Source organism: Bufo gargarizans, chromosome 5, assembly GCF_014858855.1.
Source record: "Bufo gargarizans isolate SCDJY-AF-19 chromosome 5, ASM1485885v1, whole genome shotgun sequence".
Lineage (NCBI taxonomy): Eukaryota > Metazoa > Chordata > Amphibia > Anura > Bufonidae > Bufo > Bufo gargarizans.
In genome coordinates this window covers 28,412,037-28,432,741 of record NC_058084.1, presented here as the reverse complement: position 1 = coordinate 28,432,741, position 20,705 = coordinate 28,412,037, and the positions used below count along the sequence as shown (strand labels likewise).

Here is a 20,705-nt window from a genome sequence, read left to right as displayed (position 1 = left end):
GCACTCACTATTCTTCTGGTGGAGTCACTGTGCACATATATTGCATTACTTATATTGTACTGATCCTGACTTACATCCTGTATTATACTCCAGAGCTGCACTCACTATTCTGCTGGTGCAGTCACTGTGTACAATATTATAACTATTATAATACTGCCGCCTATGTACAAGATTATAACTGCTATAATACTGCCTCCTATGTACAAGAATATAACTGCTATAATACTGATCCTATGTACAAGATAATAACTATTATAATACTGCCTCCTATGTACAAGATTATAACTGCTATAATACTGCCTCCTATGTACATGAATATAACTATTATAATACTACACCTATATAAAAGAATATAACTACTATAATACTGCCTCCTATGTACAAGAAAATAACTACTATAATACTGATCCTATGTACAAGATTATAACTATTATAATACTGCCTCCTATGTACAAGAATATAACTACTATAATACTGTTCCTATGTACAAGAATATAACAGCTATAATACTGCTTCTATATACAAGAATATAACTACTATAATACTGCTCCTATGTACAAGAGTATAACTACTATAATACTGCGCCTATGTACAAGAATATAACTACTATAATACTGCTCCTATGTACAGAAATATAACTACTATAATACTGCCTCCTATGTACAAGAATATAACTACTATAATACTCCCTCCTATGTACAAGAATATAACTACTATAATACTGCTCCTATGTACAAGAATATAACTACTATACTACTGATCCTATGTACAAGAATATAACTACTATAATACTCCCTCCTATGTACAATAATATAACTACTATAATACTGCTCCTATGTACAAGAATATAACTACTATAATACTGATCCTATGTACAAGAATATAACTACTATAATACTGCTCCTATGTGCAAGAATATAACTACTATAATACTACTCCTATGTACAAGAATATAACTACTATAATACTGCTCCTATGTACAAGAATATAACTACTATAATACTACTCCTATGTACAAGAATATAACTACTATAATACTGCTGCTATGTACAAGAATATAACTACTATAATACTGCTCCTATGTACAAGAATATAACTTCTATAATACTGATTCTATGTACAATATTATAACTATTATAATACTGTCGCCTATGTACAAGATTATAACTGCTATAATACTGCCTCCTATGTACAAGAATATAACTGCTATAATACTGATCCTATGTACAAGATAATAACTATTATAATACTGCCTCCTATGTACAAGATTATAACTGCTATAATACTGCCTCCTATGTACATGAATATAACTATTATAATACTACACCTATATAAAAGAATATAACTACTATAATACTGCCTCCTATGTACAAGAATATACCTACTATAATACTGCCTACTATGTACAAGAAAATAACTACTATAATACTGATCCTATGTAGAAGATTATAACTATTATAATACTGCCTCCTATGTACAAGAATATAACTACTTAAATACTCGCTCCTATGTACAAGAATATAACTACTATAATACTGTTCCTATGTACAAGAATATAACTGCTATAATACTGCTTCTATATACAAGAATATAACTACTATAATACTGCTCCTATGTACAAGAGTATAACTACTATAATACTGCGCCTATGTACAAGAATATAACTACTATAATACTGCTCCTATGTACAAGAATATAACTACTATAATACTGCTCCTATGTACAAGAATATAACTACAATAATACTATGTACAAGAATATAACTACTATAATACTGCTCCTATGTACAAGAATCTAACTACTATAATACTGCCTCCTATATACAAGAATATAAATACTATAATACTGCTCCTATGTACAAGATTTTCTAAGTCCTCCGAGTCCATCAGTTTATATGGCAGTGGTTGGTGGGCTAGCAGTTCCGACAAAACAGCGGTCAGCTGTTGGGCAAGAGGGTTATCTGGCGTTATCAACATTTTACGCTCTAACATTTGGTCCATGGAAGCCTGTCTTCTGCCAGATGAATGCGTCGATGGCACGATGGAAGGTGGAGGACAAATGGGAGGAGAGAGGAGAAGGAGAAGAGGCAGGACGTGGAGCGCCGGGAGTGGAGCTTTGTGGGTTCTGACGGCGTTGTCACTGGGCTCGATGATGGGAGGCCAGGTGCCTTCTTAAGTAAGTCGTCCCTAGGTTAGTGTTGGGCTTATCGTGACTTATGCGTTGACAGCACAGGCTACAGATGGCAACACTATTTTCAACAGCTGACACATAAAAAAAAAGTCCACACTGCAAAGCCATATGCCGGCGTACTGGGAGCGCAAGAAGTGCATAGTGGATGGCTCACTCCAGATACATTTGCAGTCTGCTTTTTGCCTCCGATGCACTTCGAGTTCTGCCTGCTTCTCCTCCTTATCTGCTGCTCTGTCTCTCCCTCTGAACTCCCCTCCTCTTCCTCTCTTGTTGTCACGCATGTGATGTCCATCAACACGTCATCATCGTCACCTTCACCACCACTGACATTAGAGATCTGGGAGTAGGCAGCAACAATGAGGCGGGTCTGGGTACTGTCATCAGACCGCTGGCCTGTTGCTACCTCCTCTTCCTAATCCGATGCCAAGAATGGCTGCTCATCGGTAAGGTCTGGGAATGGATGGGAAAATAATTCCTTTGACTCGAGTGGAGGGGCTATGGTGGTGGTGTCTTTGGGGGTGCACACAGCAGAGAGTGAGGAGGGTGCAGAAGCAGAAGGCTAAGTGCGTCTTTTGACGTACTCGCATGCACCTTCTCCAACTTCCCACTTAGGCTCCAGCCTGGTGCACCTGCACGACCCCTACCACCCCTGCCGAACGGCCTGCCTATTCCTCTTTCTGTCATTTTCAAAATGACCCTGTTCCAAAGTCCCTAAAGAAGAGCACTATTTGTGGAAGCAGGTATATCGCACCCCTCAATCAGTATTTTGTGGAGTCAGGTATATTGAACCCCTTAATAAAAATTTGGTGGAAGCAGCTATATCAATCCCCCTAATCAGTATTTTGTGGAAGCAGGTGTATCGCAGGCCTCAAACAATATTTGGTGGAAGCAGGTATATCAATCCCCTTAACCAGCATTTTGTGGCAGCAGGTACAAACCAGATTCCAAAAAAGTTGGGAGACTAAACAAATTGTGAATAAAAACCGAATGCAATGATGTGGAGATGGCAAATGTCAATATTTTATTTGTAATAGAACGTAGATGACGGATCAAACGTTTAATCCGAGTAAATGTATCATTTTAAAGGAAAAATACGTTGATTCAAAAAAGTTGGGACAAGTAGCAATAAGAGGCTGGAAAAAGTAAATTTGAGCATAACGAAGAGCTGGAAGACCAATTAACACTAATTAGGTCAATTGGCAACATGATTGGGTATAAAAAGAACTTCTCAGAGTGGCCGTGTCTCTCAGAAGCCAAGATGGGTAGAGGATCACCAATTCCCACAATGTTGCGCAGAAAGATAGTGGAGCAATATCAGAAAGGTGTTACCCAGCGAAAAATTGCAAAGACTTTGCATCTATCATCATCAACTGTGCAGAACATCATCCGAAGATTCAGAGAATCTAGAACAATCTCTGTGCGTAAGGGTCAAGGCCGTAAAACCATACTGGATGCCCGTGATCTCCGGGCCCTTAAACGACACTGCACCACAAACAGGAATGCTATTGTAAAGGAAATCACAGAATGGGCTCAGGAATACTTCCAGAAACCATTGTCAGTGAACACAATCCACCGTGCCATCCGCCGTTGCCAGCTGAAACTGTACAGTGCAAAGAAGAAGCCATTTCTAAGCAAGATCCACAAGCTCAGGCGTTTTCACTGGGCCAGGGATCATTTAAAATGGAGTGTGGCAAAATGGAAGACTGTTCTGTGGTCAGACAAGTCACGATTCGAAGTTCTTTTTGGAAATCTGGGACGCCATGTCATCCGGACCAAAGAGGACAAGGACAACCCAAGTTGTTATCAACGCTCAGTTCAGAAGCCTGCATCTCTGATGGTATGGGGTTGCATGAGTGCGTGTGGCATGGGCAGCTTGCATGTCTGGAAAGGCACCATCAATGCAGAAAAATGTATTCAGGTTCTAGAACAACATCTGCTCCCATCCAGACGTCATCTCTTTCAGGGAAGACCCTGCATTTTTCAACAAGATAATGCCAGACCACATTCTGCATCAATCACAACATCATGGCTGCGTAGGAGAAGGATCCGGGTACTGAAATGGCCAGTCTGCAGTCCAGATCTTTCACCTATAGAGAACATTTGGCGCATCATAAAGAGGAAGGTGCAACAAAGAAGGCCCAAGACGATTGAACAGTTAGAGGCCTGTATTAGACAAGAATGGGAGAGCATTCCTATTTCTAAACTTGAGAAACTGGTCTCCTCGGTCCCCAGACGTCTGTTGAGTGTTGTAAGAAGAAGGGGAGATGCCACACAGTGGTGAAAAGGGCCTTGTCCCAACTTTTTGGGGATTTTTTGACACCATGAAATTCTGATTTATCATATTTTTCCCTTAAAATGGTACATTTTCTCAGTTTAAACTTTTGTTCCGCGATTTATGTTCTATTCTGAATAAAATATTAGAAGTTGGCATCTCCACATCATTGCATTCAGTTTTTATTCACGATTTGTATAGTGTCCCAACTTTTTTGGAATCCGGTTTGTATATCAAACCGCTTATTCAGTATTTTGTGGTAGCAGGTATATCAATCCCCTTAATCAGTATTTTGTGGAAGAATGTATATAGAACCCCTTAATCAATATTTGCTTGAAAAGGGTATATCGCACCCCTCAATCTGTAGTTTGTGGAAGCAAGCATATCAAACCCCTTAATCAGTATTCTGTGAAAGCAGGTATATAGCACCCCTCAATCAGTATTTTGTGTAAACAGGTATATATAACTCCTTAATCAATATTTTGTGAAAGCAGGTCTATCGCACCCCTCAATCAGTATTTTGTGGAAGCAGGTATATAAAAACCACTTAATCAGTATTTTGTGGAAGCAGGTATATCGCACTACTTAATCTGTATTTTGCGGAAGCAGGTGTATCGCAGGACTCAATCAATATTTGGTGGAAGCAGTTATATTAATCCCCTTAATCAGTATTTTGTGGAAGCAGGTATATCAATTCCCTTAATCAGTATGTTGTGGAAGCAGGTATATTTAAACCCTTAATAATATTTGGTGGAAGCAGGTATATCGCACCCCTCAAACAGTATTTTGTGGAAGCAGGTATTTAGAAACCCCTTAATCAATATTTGGTGGAAGCAGGTATATCAATCCCCTGAATCAGTATTTTGTGGAAACAGGTATATAGAACCCCTTAATCAATATTTGGTGGTAGCAGGTATATCGCACCCCTCAATCAGTATTTTGTGGAAGCAGATATATAGAATCCCTTAATCAATATTTGGTGGAAGCAGGAAGATCGCACTCCTCAATTAATATTTTGTGGAAGCAGGTGTATCACTGGCCTCAATCAGTATTTGGTGGAAGCAGGTATTTCGCAACCCTCAATCAGTATTTTGTGGAAACAGGTATATAGAACCCCTTAATCAATATTTGGTGGTAGCAGGTATATCACACCCCTCAATCCGTATTTTGTGGAAGCAGATATAGAGAATCCCTTAATCAATATTTGGTGGAAGCAGGTATATCAATCCCCTCAATCAGTATTTTGTGGAAACAGGTATATAGAACCCCTTAATCAATATTTGGTGGTAGCAGGTATATCGCACCCCTCAATCAGTATTTTGTGGAAGCAGATATATAGAATCCCTTAATCAATATTTGGTGGAAGCAGGAAGATCGCACCCCTCAATTAATATTTTGTGGAAGCAGGTGTATCACTGGCCTCAATCAGTATTTGGTGGAAGCAGGTATTTCGCAACCCTCAATCAGTATTTTGTGGAAACAGGTATATAGAACCCCTTAATCAATATTTGGTGGTAGCAGGTATATCACACCCCTCAATCCGTATTTTGTGGAAGCAGATATAGAGAATCCCTTAATCAATATTTGGTGAAAGCAGGTATATCGCAACCCTCAATCTGTATTTTGTGGAATCAGGTATATCATTCCCTTTAATAAGTACGTTGTGGAAGCAGGCATATCGCACCCCTCAATCAATATTTGGTGGAAGCAGGTATATCAAACCCCTTATCCGTATTTTGTGGAAGCAGGTATATCAAACCCCTTATCAGTGTTTTGTGGAAGCAGGTATATCTATCCCCTTAATCATTATTTTGTGGAAGCAGGTAAATAGAACCCCTTAATCATTATTTGGTGGAAGCAGGTATATCGCATCCCTCAATCTGTATTTTGTGGAATTAGGTATATCAAACCTCTTAATCAGTATTTTGTGGAATCAGGTATATTGCACTTCTCAATCAATATTTGGTTTAAACAGGTAAATCAAACCCCTTAATCTGTATTTTGTGGAAGCAGGTATATCACAGGCCTCAATCATTATTTGGTAGAAACAGGTATATTGAATCTCTTAATCTGTATTTTGTGGAAGCAGGTATATCACAGACCTCAATCAATATTTGGTAGAAACAGGTATATTGAATCCCTTAATCAGTATTTTTTGGAAACAGGTATATCACAGGCCTCAATCAATATTTGGTGGAAGCAGGTATATCAAAACCCTTAATCAGTATTTTGTGTAAGCAGGTGTATCGCAATCCTCAATCAATATTTGGTACAAGCAGGTAAATTAATCCTCTTAGGGTCCATTCACACGTCCGTGGTGTAGTGCCGATCCGCAATACACCCATCGGCACCCCCCATAGAACTGCCCATTCTTGTCTTCAATTGCGGTCAAGAATAGGACATGTTCTATTTTTTTAAGGAGCTGCGGCCTGAAAGTTCGGGACTGAAGCCCGGAAGTTCGGGGTTGCGCTCCGAAAATGTGGATGTGGAGAGCAAATATTGTTCTATCCGCATCCCGCTCTGCCCCATTGAGAATGAATGGGTTCACACCCGTTCCCGATATTGCGGAACGGATGCAGACCCATTATTACGGACGTGTGAATGGAGCCTTAATCTGTATTTTGTGGAAGCAGGTATATTGAACACCTATTTGGTTGAAGCATGTATAACACCCATCAATCAGTATTTTGTAGAAGCGGGTATATCGCAGACCTCAATCAATGTTTGGTGGAAGCAGCTATATCAAACCCCTTAATCAGTATTTTGTTTAAAAAGGTGTATCATAAACCTCAATCAATATTTGGTGGAAGCAGGTATATTAATCCCCTTAATCAGTATTTTGTGGAAGCAGGTATATCGCACTGCTCAATCTGTATTTTGTGGAAGCAGGTATATCAAACCCTTTAATCAGTATTTTGTGGAAGCAGGTATATTGCACCCCTCAATCAGTATTTTGGGGGCAACAGGTATATCACAGCATTTGCAATTAGTTATTCCAATAGCGTTTGTACCTCTATATAGCTGCGGTATTGCAGCAGAACCACACACAAAGGACTTTTGTGGCACTATTAGCTATCATTTGGTGTCTTTAACAGTCTGTCCCTGCTCCACACAGCAACCCCTCCTTACACTGGCAAAACACAGAATGTAAAATAGGGTGGGGGTGTGTCCATGTGCTGAAACTTCGCAATTGGCTGTACTGTCCCACCTGATATGTGTGTCATGGGTCAAAGTTGGGTGCAATGAAAAAGAATATGGCGCCAGCGGACATCTCCATATGTTCGCATGTTTGGCGAATTTTGAAAGCGCCAGGCGAACCGCAAGGCCATCTCTAGTGGTAAGTCAGGCCACAGATCGGAAGAAGTCTTGGCCTGCAGTGCAGATAGATGCAGAAAATTGGAGTGAGATGTTTTTTTTTTACTGGCACTGGGGGGGGGGGCAGCATTATATACTGGCCCTAATGGGGGGGAGCATTATATACTGGCTCTAGGGGGAGAGGCAGCATTATATACTGGCACTCAGGGGGCATTATTTTATACAGGCACTAAGGGGGGAGCATTATATACTGTCCTGTCCCACCTGATAGATGTGTCATGGGTCAAAGTTCGGCGCAATGCAAAAGAATATGGCGCGTGTGAACATCGCCAGATGTTTACATGTTCGGCAAATCGAGAACGACCATAGTTCACCTCGAAACGACCACCAGGCAAGCAATAATATAACTAGTATAATACTGACTCCTATGTGCAAGAATATAACTACTATAATAATGCCTCCTATGTACAAGAATATAACTACTATAATACTAGTCCTATATACAAGAATATAACTACTATAATACTGCTCCTATGTATAAGAATATAACTACTATAATAATGCCTCCTATGTACAAGAATATAACTACTATAATACTGCTCCTATGTATAAGAATATAACTACTATAATACTAGTCCTATATACAAGAATATAACTACTATAATACTGCTCCAGTGTACAAGAATATAACTACTATAATACTGCTCCTATGTACAAGAATATAACTACTATAATACTGCTCCTGTGTACAAGAATATAACTACTATAATACTGCCTCCTATGTACAAGAATATAACTACTATAATACTGCTCCTGTGTACAAGAATATAACTACTATAATACTGCCTCCTATGTACAAGAATATAACTACTATAATACTGCTCCTATGTACAAGAATATAACTGCTATAGGGGGCGGAGCCGAGCCACGCTGCTGAATGGCCGCACGAGCTTGAGCTCCTCCAGCATTCCGGCTCATTTACCCTATAAAAGCTTAGATTTTACCTGATTATGGGGAAACCTGGCAAAGAAAAGACAAGAGGAAGCTCAGAGTCTACCCCACAGCGCTCCAGACAGCCTGAGATGGAGAAATTTCTCCGAAAAACGCCGAGAGCTGCCGCACAGAAAGGCGCCAATATGGCGGCGTCTATTGCACAGGACTCTGACGCAGGAGAGCTGTCCGATGCGGGCAGCGGCTCTGATACCTCGGACAGGAGGCCCAGAGATCCACCTCTATCAGAGCGGACCCTTCGCCGGGTCCTTGAGTCGGCCCTTACACCTCTCAAGCAGGATTTGGCGGACATCAAAGATGACATGAAGCACTTGGGCCAGAGAGTGGTCACGCTGGAGGGTACGCAAGACGCCATCTGAACCTATGAAGGTAAAGCATCAGAAGTGCTAGCATCCCATAAGGCTCTACTGAATGAGGCCTTCCTGAAACTGGAGGACCAGGAGAACCGGAGCCGCCGGCGCAATATACGCATACGCGGCCTTCCTGAGTCGATAGCAGCAGAGGCCTTACCGACTGTGGCGCGAGAGCTGTTCTCCACTATGCTGGGGCCCGACAGAGCGGAGGGGATCGTGGTGGAGCGCATACATAGGGCGCTGCGCCCTAGGCCTAAACCACAAGAGCCACCACGTGACGTAATTTGCGGTCTACTGAGCTATGTAGACACCGCAGCCCTCTTAAAAAGGCAAAGAGAGATGGAGGTGCTAGAATACGAAAACGCGCAGATACAGATGTTCCAGGATCTGGCGCCATCCACCCTGGCTAAGCGGCGCCTGTTCAAGCCTCTCCTAGAAGTCCTCAGGAAGACGTCGACTCCGTTCCGGTGGCTTTACCCTTTTGGGCTGGCGGTCTCTAGGAATGGAAAGCTGCTCACAGTGCGATCACCTGCAGACCTGGAGTCAGTTTGGAGGTCCCTGGATGTCCCTCCGGTGGAGATTCCCTCGTGGCTACCAGCCGACCAAGATGGCCCCTTACCTATTCCGCCGCGGGTGTCTCCTTGGCAGACGGCATCCGCAAGTAAGCCGGACCGCGTTGGTCGCAGCAAGATGGACAGGGCCCTCACATGAGCCCAGGCTAAGGTGACGTTAGTTGTTTTTTGCCTGCTAGCAGGGGCTGCTAATAATGTATCTTGCCTTCCTTTTCTACATTGACGATGACTGTCTCTCAGCTACATGGCTTATTGTTTACATAGACGGTTGAGGCCTTTTCTGATCATCTTGCTTTTTGCAATGTTCTACGTTTTTGGCCTAGTGTTTTTATAAGAAGTCATGCTTTAACCGGGACTCTTTTCTGATGTTTTGGAACTCTGCCTCCCAGTAGGCAATCTTTTCTCCCCAACTGCAGGGGAATGACCGGATCGTTTCCGGTGCTGGAAATGTTTTATGTCTTTGGTCTCCTTTTTTGTAGTGGACCTAGAGGTGCTTTACCTGCCCCCTCGCCAATCCAACCCTGTCGTGGATGGTGATAGGTGAAGCACTCACTCTTTTTGTGCTGGTTTTCTACCAGCTTCACATGTTGGTTGTTATATCTCTTATTTTCTGTTTATTTTTACCTTTCCCCCTTTTTCCTCATATCCCTTGCTCTGCTCATACATACCATGTGCTCTTTACTGCTTTCCTGGGTATTTGGTACTGTTTCTCTCATGAACATATATTGATATGTCTTCAATTGTAGTCGCCTCCCTAAATGTTCATGGGCTGAACGAGCCATGCAAACGGTCTCAAATTATTTCTCTTCTCCTGAGGGACAAAGTCTCAGTTGCCTTTCTGCAGGAGACTCATTTTAGGACAGGTAGAATCCCCAACCTCCCCCCTAAGAAATTTGTTCAGTGGTTCCATAGCACGAATGACTCAGCTAGCAGAGGAGTTAGTGTGGCTCTGCACAAGAGTCTACCATTCAAGCACACCGCTACCTCAGTGGACCCTGAGGGACGGTACATTTTTGTGAAGGGTGTGTTAAGCGACTCACCGGTTACGTTCGCCAATTTATATGCGCCTAATAGAGGCCAAATACCATGGCTCGTTCAGACCCTTGATTTATTGGCGTCTTTCTCTGATGGACTGCTAGTTTTGGGGGGCGACTTCAATGTCGCCTTGGAGCCAACGGTGGACACCTCCGTGGGCAGACCGTCTGTGTCCTATAGGCTTTTGAAGAGGCTTAAAACTTCCCTACGAAAATTGAAGGTCAGGGATGTATGGCGTACTTTGAATCCCAGTGGCAGGGATTATACATACTATTCACATGCCAAGTCGTCCTTCCATAGGTTGGATTACCTGTTCTTGTCTGACTCGCACATACGCAATGTCTCTGAGGCCCGGATTGGTAGTATCACATTATCTGATCACGCGCCTGTTATTATTAACTTCTCCCTCTCTGGACCATTCAGAAAAGAACGCTTATGGCGTCTCAACGACACATTGATTTTGGATCCCATCCACGCTTGCAAAATTAAGACATCCATTTCTGAATTTTTCAAAATTAATGATACACCTGACTCCCCTCCTTCTCCTTCCATACTGTGGGAATCCCATAAGGTAGTAATTAGGGGGGAACTTATCGCGTTAGGAGCTCATGTGAAGAAACAGAGGACGCAGGCCTTAGACACTGTACTAGCGGACATTGCTCGCCTTGAATCCTCTCACAAGGAGTCACAGGCCAAGCGCTGCCTGAAAGATCTTACTGAAGCTAGAGTACGCTTAAGAAATCTATTGAATGTCACCTCTGCTAAGCTGGTCCTACGCTCACGTTTTAAAGCTTATGCACATGGAGATAGAGGAAACAGACTGATGTCGGCGATTGCTAAGAAGCAGTTCTCTGACTCCTTTGTCTCCTCTATTAAGGACTCCAAAGGTGAAATGCATAAATCCACTCCAGATATTGCCAAGGCATTTTGCGACTTTTATGCAGCCTTATATAACTTGCCCTCCCCTGAGGGGTCCACTGCTGGGGATCTTTCAGAGGCAACGGATAAGTTTTTACAGACTCTAGATCTTCCCTCTATATCTTCAACCAAGGCGTCTCAGCTAACTAGACCCATTACTGATTCTGAGATTTATAAGGTGCTCAAGTCCATCCCCTCGGGCAAAAGCCCAGGCCCAGATGGTTTTTCCATCACGTATTACAAGTCCTTTAAGGACGTTTTAATCCCCCGCTTCAGGGATTTGTGCAATTATCTTCTCTCCGGAGGTTCTCTAGCTCCTCACTCTTTATTGGCGCACATCACTGTCCTGCATAAGGAGAATAAGGATCCCACTTGCTGCAGCAACTACAGACCGATTTCTCTGCTTAATTGTGATGTGAAGTGGTGGGCGAAGATTTTGGCTACAAGGCTTCAGGATGTTCTTCCTGACATTGTCCATGAGGAACAAGTTGGCTTTGTCCATGGCAGACAGGGGTCCGATAATACGGTACGGCTTCTTCATCTTGTGAATTGGGCCAAAAGATCCTCTAAGCCTTTAGTGTTGGTTAGCACCGATGCGGAAAAGGCCTTCGACAGGGTCAGCTGGCACTATATGTCGCGGACCCTGTCGAGGTTTGGTCTTCCAGAACAATTCATTGCAGCCATTTATACCCTGTATTCATCCCCCTCTGCCAGGGTCAAAGTTAACGGTGCATTATCGCCACCATTTCGCATCACTAACGGGACGAGGCAGGGTTGCCCCCTCTCTCCTGCACTATTCGTCTTAGTAATGGAGACCCTTTTGTGTAAAATAAGAGGGGACCCGGATATTAAAGGTCTTCAGATTGGTGCTTATACACATGTTGCTGCAGCATTTGCGGATGATCTACTGGTTATGATCTCCAATCCTAAGGAAGCCTTACCCAAATTGCTGTCTATATTCGAGAGCTTTGGATTTATATCCAATTTTAAAATTAATTATGGGAAATCCATGGCGCTTAACGTCTCCTGCCCACATGCGGTGATTAATGCTGTCAGGCGTGCCACTCCATTCACTTGGGCCTCCAGAGACATTGCGTATTTGGGGACTCACATATCGGCCAATGTACAGGATCTGGCTTCCCTTAATTATATACCGCTTCTGCAAACAGTGCGTACGCATCTACAAAATTTGAAACTTCCATTTGTCTCCTGGGTAGGGAGAAAGAACTACATTAAGACCTTTATTCTTCCCAAATTTCTGTATTTGCTGCAGGTGCTCCCTATTTGGTTGCCAAACTCATATTTTACAGAAATACGGAGAGTATTCACACGCTTCCTGTGGAACGGAAAATCTCCGCGTATAGCTTATTCGGTTCTCACAAGGGACAGACGGTTTGGTGGTTTTGGGATGCCAGATGTGAAATTATATTATAACGCAGTACAGCTCTGTAGATGTGTGGCTATCATGACTCGTCACTCCAATTCCCTTTGTTCCCGCCTTGAAAATGTACTGTTCACGAACCAAGAACTACTTACTTTGTGGGGCATTAGGCCTATTTCGGCTAATCACTCCTACTCCTCTCCGGTTTGGAAGGGTATGCTGGTTGAATGGTCCAAAATGGTTCAGTCTCGTACTTTTAATTTCCCTAATCCTGGTATGCCACTTAGCTTATTACAAAACCACATCCACCCCTCTGTGCTAAACCCCTCCGGGATTTGGTCTAAGCTCGCTGACATTCCTCTGCGGGATGTCCTTCTCCCGGATGGCAGTTTGAACTGGGATTCAGTGGTGGACCTCCCTGAGGTTAAAGCTGCGCCTTTTTTCCACTTAGCAGATTTTAAACGAGACACTAAAAAATGTACTGGGCCCTTTGCGAGTAATAGTTCCCCCTCCTGGCTTGAAAAGAAGGTTTTGGCTACTAAACCCCCCCTTAGACCATTATCCCAGATGTATAAAGAAATACTCTCTTCATTACCCCCAGAGCTACATTATGTGGTCTCCTGGGAACGGGAGCTCTCCATGTCTCTTACAGAGCCGGAGAAGGCGTCCATTCTGGCCCACTCACACGGCTTCAGTCGATGTGTGAGGATTCAGGAGAATTCCTTTAAGCTTCTCAGTAGGTGGTACAAGACACCTGAGTTTTTGCATAAATTGAACCCAGAGATCCCTGAATCGTGTTGGAGGTGTGGTACAAGTATTGGATCTTTGTCGCATATTTGGTGGCTTTGTCACAAAATTCAACCGTTTTGGGCTTCAATTGAGGCATTGGTTAACCAAATATGCAACACAAGGGTATCAATAGATGCTAAACTAGTGCTGTTATGGTGCCCTAACAGCTCTCTCACTCCCTCTAAGCATGACCTCCCTACGATGCTGCTTACAGCAGCAAAGTTACTTATCCCCTTTTTGTGGAAGAATGACTCCCCGCCGACTCTCCATATGTGGACTGACAAGGTGGACCAGATTTACCGTTTTGAGGAGCTTGCGCATTGGGAGACTAATTCACGTGCCCGCTTCTTAAAATTATGGTCCCCATGGAAAGCCCATAGAAATTTTTCATGATTGAGCAGAGGTTATCTCACTTCCTCGTTTCCCCCCCCTCCTCCCTCCCCCCCTCCTGATTGTTCCCCCCCTTTCTTTCCTTTTTACCTTTTTATTTTATTTAATGTTTTTTACTAACTGAGGCAAGATTGCTTGTATGGTCTACATATGACGTGTATGCTTATTGATCGTATGGAAATTTGTTATTACCATTGTAATGTCATGTGTGGGTCTCGACCCGGATCTTTTGCTTTCTTTCAATAAAAAGAAATATGGTTAAGAATATAACTACTATAATACTGCCTCCTATGCACAAGAATATAACTACTATAATACTGCCTCCTATGTACAAGAATATAACTACTATAATACTGCTCCTATGTACAAGAATATAACTACTATAATACTGCTCCTATGTACAAGAATATATCTACTATAATACTGCTCCTATGTACAAGAATATAACTACTATAATACTGCTCCTATGTACAAGAATATATCTACTATAATACTGCTCCTATGTACAAGAATATAACTACTATAATACTGCTCCTATGTACAAGAATATAACTACTATAATACTGCTCCTATGTACAAGAATATATCTACTATAATACTGCTCCTATGTACAAGAATATAACTACTATAATACTGCTCCTATGTACAAGAATATATCTACTATAATACTGCTCCTATGTACAAGAATATAACTACTATAATACTGCCTCCTATGTACAAGAATATAACTACTATAATACTGCCTCCTATGTACAAGAATATAACTACTATAATACTGCTCCTATGTACAAGAATATAACTACTATAATACTGCTCCTATGTACAAGAATATAACTACTATAATACTGCCTCCTATGCACAAGAATATAACTACTATAATACTGCCTCCTATGTACAAGAATATAACTACTATAATACTGCTCCTATGTACAAGAATATAACTACTATAATACTGCTCCTATGTACAAGAATATATCTACTATAATACTGCTCCTATGTACAAGAATATAACTACTATAATACTGCTCCTATGTACAAGAATATATCTACTATAATACTGCTCCTATGTACAAGAATACAACTACTATAATACTGCCCCCTATGTACAAGAATATAACTACTATAATACTGCTTCTATGTACAAGAATATAACTACTATAATACTGCTCCTATGTACAAGAATATATCTACTATAATACTGCTCCTATGTACAAGAATATAACTACTATAATACTGCTCCTATGTACAAGAATATAACTACTATAATACTGCTCCTATGTACAAGAATATAACTGCTATAATACTGTTCTGTCTATAATACCGCTGTGCATTGTAGTACCAATCTGATGTCCACCATGTTGTGCACTGAACACGTCTGTGACTTCCATTTCTCCCTCTTCCTTCTTCAGCTCAGTCTCTTCAGTGTTATTTTTGTTACGAAATGACTGAAGTCCAGAGCTGCAACCAAATAAAGGAATGTCCACAAGAGGCGAAAGGCTGCAAGACGGTGACGATGAGCCCAAACACCGGTGAGTGCGAGCTCCTGGAAATAGCAATCACTGGATAAGAAAAACATCCTTAACCCCTTCTACCCCGGGCCAGTTTTCACCCTCCTGCCCAGGATTTTTTTTTTCAAATCTGACATTTGTCACTTTATATGGTAATATCTTTGTAAAGCTTTTATTTATCCAAGCCATTGTGAGATTGTTTTCTTGTGACACATTGTACTTCATACTGCAAGAAAAAAGTGGGTAGCGCCTCTTGAACACGCCCATCTGCCTGGGACTTCTGAGCAGAGTACTTATGTAGCTGGTTCCTACACTCCCCTGAATATTGTAGGCTTAGGTAAGTCCATAGAGAGGCGGTATATTAGTGTTAGGGACCCATGTGCGGAAGCCACCTTGACGCCTGGTAGATGGGCCCGACACACGTTTGATCAAAAATGTGCGCTAAGAGCTTCCATTGACTCATTTATAGTAGGTATAATACCACTTTTATTTAGAATGATCCCCATTTCTTGGCTCTATTGTTTGTATATATAAGGGTGTGCAGCCATTTTCTCTTTTATAACATTGTACTTCATGTCAGTGATTATTTTGAGTCAATATATTTCACCTTTAATTATAAAAAAAATCACAAATTCACCCCAAATTTTTAAAAATTTGCAATTTTCAAATATTAATTTCTCTGCGTTTAAAATAGAAAGTGATACCTCATAAAATATTTATTACTTAACATTCCCCATATGTCTACTTCATGTTTTGATCATTTTGTAAATGTTATTAATTTTTTTTAGGACGTTAGAAGGCTTAGAAGTTTAGAAGCAATTCTTTAAATTTTTAAGAAAATGTCCAAAACCCACATTTTAAAGACCAGTTATGTTTGAAGTCACTTTGTGGGGCTTACATAGTGGAAACCCCCCATAAATGACCCCATTGTAGAAACGACACCCCTCAGGTTACTCAAAACAGATTTTACAAACTTTGTTAACCCTTTAGGTGTTCAACAAAAATTAAAGGAAAATGAAGATGAAATTTCAAAATTTCACTTTTTGGGCAAATTTTCCATTTTAATCCATTTTTTCTTTAACACATCGAGGGTTAACAGCCAAACAAAATTCAATATTTATTACCCTGATTCTGCGGTTTACAGAAACACCCCACATGTGGTGGTAAACTGCTGTAACGGTGTTCACCTGAGTGGTTAGGTCATGTGATATTTTTATAGAACTGGTAATTCATTACACTGAGTAATACACTAACAGGTTACCTAGGAGACCGGGCCTGGGGCGGGATCTCCTCGGCCCCCATAGAAGGCTGGTCCTGATGCCGTGCACAGTAGCGCAGGAACCAGATGGGCTCTCTCACCCTCCGCATGCACCTTCTATGCCGCAGTCAGCGCTGACCGTGGCATACAAGAGGTTTATATGCCGACATCGGCTTTTACAGCGATGCGGGCGGATACAGCAGGGGCTGTGAAAATGTCGCCATGACGTACTATTACGTCATATGTCGGTAAGGGGGTTAAAGGGGTTGTGTCACTTCAGCAAATGAATGGTATTTATCATGTAGGTGAAGTTAATACAAGGCACTTCCTAATGTATTGTGATTCTCCATGTTGCCTCCTTTGCTGGCTGGATTCATTTTTCCATTACATTTTACACTGCTCGTTTCCCATGGTTACAACCACCCTGCTCTCCATTCATTTTTGTGGGTCTCCCATAGAAATGAATAAATAGCACACTGTGCAAGTGCGGTGCCCTCTCCTTCACTTTCGGAGGTCCGCTGTGCCCTCTCCTTCACTTTCGGAGGTCCGCTATGCCCTCTCCTTTACTTTCGGAGGTCCGCTGTGCCCTCTCCTTCACTTTCGGAGGTCCGCTGTGCTATCTCCTTCACTTTCGGAGGTCCGCTATGCCCTCTCCTTCACTTTCGGAGGTCCGCTGTGCCCTCTCCTTCACTTTCGAAGGTCTGCTGTCCCCTCTCCTTAACTTTCGGAGGTCCGCTGTGCCCTCTCCTTCACTTTCGGAGGTCCGCTGTGCCCTCTCCTTCACTTTCGGAGGTCCGCTGTGCCCTCTCCTTCACTTTCGGAGGTCCGCTGTGCCCTCTCCTTCACTTTCGGAGGTCCGCTGTGCCCTCTCCTTCACTTTCGGAGGTCCGCTGTGCCCTCTCCTTCACTTTTGGAGGTCTGCTGTCCCCTCTCCTTCACTTTCGGAGGTCCGCTGTGCCCTCTCCTTCACTTTCGGAGGTCCGCTGTGCCCTCTCCTTCACTTTTGGAGGTCCGTTCTGGAGATGGTGTTGTTGACTGCACATTATTACAGGGCCCAGCAAGAGGATACTGATGATACGTGACACCGTCAGTCGAGGAGAGGGGTCATTGCGGCACAGCGGAGGAGAGAAGGGGGCTGCTACACGTCCAGGTGTATTGATGCAGGAGTGGATTCACAGACAGAGAAGTCGCATCTGCCCTTAAAGGGGTTGTCCAAGTTATGGAGAAAAAAAAAGATATAGCACTGTACATCTGATGGTCAGCGATATATAACTGAGCTAAGCAAGTTTTAGGCAGAAAAATATCTATTTCCTAATTTCCCTGGTTTTCTTCTGGCCCTTTGTTTACTTGCAATAAAAACAATCTCTGCCCCTCCCCCTGCACTGTTAAGGGAGTGAATACAAGTGCTGCTCTGAGTGACATGTCTGCCTGCTGGGAGATTCAGCAGCATGTATGCATGTGTAGAACTACAAGTCCTAGCTGTACAATGACACGGCTAATACACACAGGATCTTTCCCCTACCTGCAATGCTCTGCAGAACTTCTTTTTCAGCTCCTGTGCATTTGTCTCCTTACTGCCTGCAGCTACACAGTAAACACTTCAGTCCTTAATGTGCAGCTGAAGGGGTTAAGAATCCTGGCAGAGAGCAATAAGCAGCAGCCGCAGTGCAGGGGGGCGTGGCCAGCACAGTGACCTCTCCTGTACAGATCTCTCAGGCTTGTGCACAAACATTATCAGAGCAGGGAGAGAAGCTGACATCAGGTGATGTGACCCTCAGTGAAATCTGAGAAACCAGCCACTGGAGATGAAGTGAGTGAATTGGAAAGCTGTTACATTTGCCTAGTTAGAAACATAGAAAGAATAAAAAAATAACTTGGACAATCCCTTTAATACTTTCTCCACTCCTGATTTTAGCCTCCGTGTGGTGCAGCAACCTAGGGGCATGTTCAGACAGAGGATTTTGTCCGCTGCGCCGTGGTTTCTGCCGTGGGTTTTCATGCGCATCCTCTATAGTTTCTAAACAGGCTCCCGCTGCGGCTTGGTGAGGTGTCCGCACAGTAACCACGGCAAGAATGGACCTGGACATTATAAGCGTGAGCTTGAAAACCATGAGCCGCAGGAACTGCAACGCAGCCTCCAATTGGAAACTATAGGAGGTGGTTTCAGTGCAGATCTGGCCCAGTTTTCTGCACCGAATCCACACTGAAACCTGCACCCAAAATCCTCTGTTTGAACTATAGTGCTCTAGAGCAGGGAGTACTTTGACATTTGGACATTCGCCTATATCTCCTATGCAAGAGGTTGTCTAATCCCAAAATCAAAATTCTTTTTATGTGCTCCTAACACCCCTCACTATGCCTACATATGCCCCCAATACCTGTTTTTCATGCCTGAGCTTTCCTTCCCCCTGGAAGACATCACATTACCCTGGCAGTATGAAGAAGAGGACCGTTCCTCTTCTTCATATTGTTCGCTGGGACGCCGACCTATTGACACGTGCCCCGCAACCATTACAAGGCAGTGCCAACCCTTATCTTCAATATATTACCCTGGCAGATCTGTTTACTTTCTCCCCTTCTTGTTTTGTTGAATACATAACTTTATTGATACACAAGCCTGGCTGCACTGCACAGAGATGAGTCACAGGCTGGCCACGCCCCCACACTGCTCTGCCTGCAGCAGCTACGCCATCTACAACTCCTGACACCCAGACATGAATCTACTTCTCACCCAGTGTCTAAATCCCATTACTGACTGTCCACACGCTCTGCACTCACATGTGTATCTAATCCTATCCTGTGTGATACTGTCTGCTGAGCCGTGTATCTAACCCTATCCTGTGTGATACTGTCTGCTGAGCTGTGTATCTAATCCTATCCTGTGTGATACTGTCTGCTGAGCTGTGTATCTAACCCTATCCTGTGTGATACTGTCTGCTGAGCTGTGTATCTAATCCTATCCTGTGTGATACTGCCTGCTGAGCTGTGTATCTAATCCTATCCTGTGTGATACTGTCTGCTGAGCCGTGTATCTAATCCTATCCTGTGTGATACTGTCTGCTGAGCTGTGTATCTAATCCTATCCTGTGTGATACTGTCTGCTGAGCTGTGTATCTAATCCTATCCTGTGTGATACCGTCTGCTGAGCTGTGTATCTAATCCTATCCTGTGTGATACTGCCTGCTGAGCTGTGTATCTAATTCTATCCTGTGTGATACTGTCTGCTGAGCTGTGTATCTAATCCTGTCCTGTGTGATACTGTCTGCTGAGCTGTGTATCTAATCCTATCCTGTGTGATACCGTCTGCTGAGCTGTGTATCTAATCCTATCCTGTGTGATACTGTCTGCTGAGCTGTGTATCTAATCCTATCCTGTGTGATACTGTCTGCTGAGCTGTGTATCTAATCCTGTCCTGTGTGATACTGTCTGCTGAGCTGTGTATCTAATCCTATCCTGTGTGATACTGTCTGCTGAGCTGTGTATCTAATCCTCTCCTGTGTGATACTGTCTGCTGAGCTGTGTATCTAATTCTATCCTGTGTGATACTGTCTGCTGAGCTGTGTATCTAATCCTGTCCTGTGTGATACTGTCTGCTGAGCTGTGGATCTAATCCTATCCTGTGTGATACTGCCTGCTGAGCTGTGTATCTAATTCTATCCTGTGTGATACTGTCTGCTGAGCTGTGTATCTAATCCTGTCCTGTGTGATACTGC

At 42.8% G+C, this 20,705-nt stretch overlaps 1 protein-coding gene and 1 long non-coding RNA gene across 3 annotated transcripts in view; one reads left to right on the top strand and one right to left on the bottom strand.

The window, feature by feature from the left end:
* Positions 1–20,705, bottom strand: part of LOC122939216 — a 118,865-nt gene that overhangs the window by 38,042 nt on the left and 60,118 nt on the right. The gene's annotated exons all lie outside the window — the stretch shown is intronic.
* LOC122939215 (secreted Ly-6/uPAR-related protein 1-like) overlaps positions 1–20,705 on the top strand; it is a 41,737-nt gene that overhangs the window by 2,196 nt on the left and 18,836 nt on the right. For both annotated transcript variants that reach the window (XM_044295252.1, XM_044295253.1), the window contains exon 2: positions 15,636–15,755. In XM_044295252.1, the coding sequence (XP_044151187.1) occupies positions 15,636–15,755 (120 nt within the window). The remainder of the gene's footprint in view (positions 1–15,635; positions 15,756–20,705) is intronic.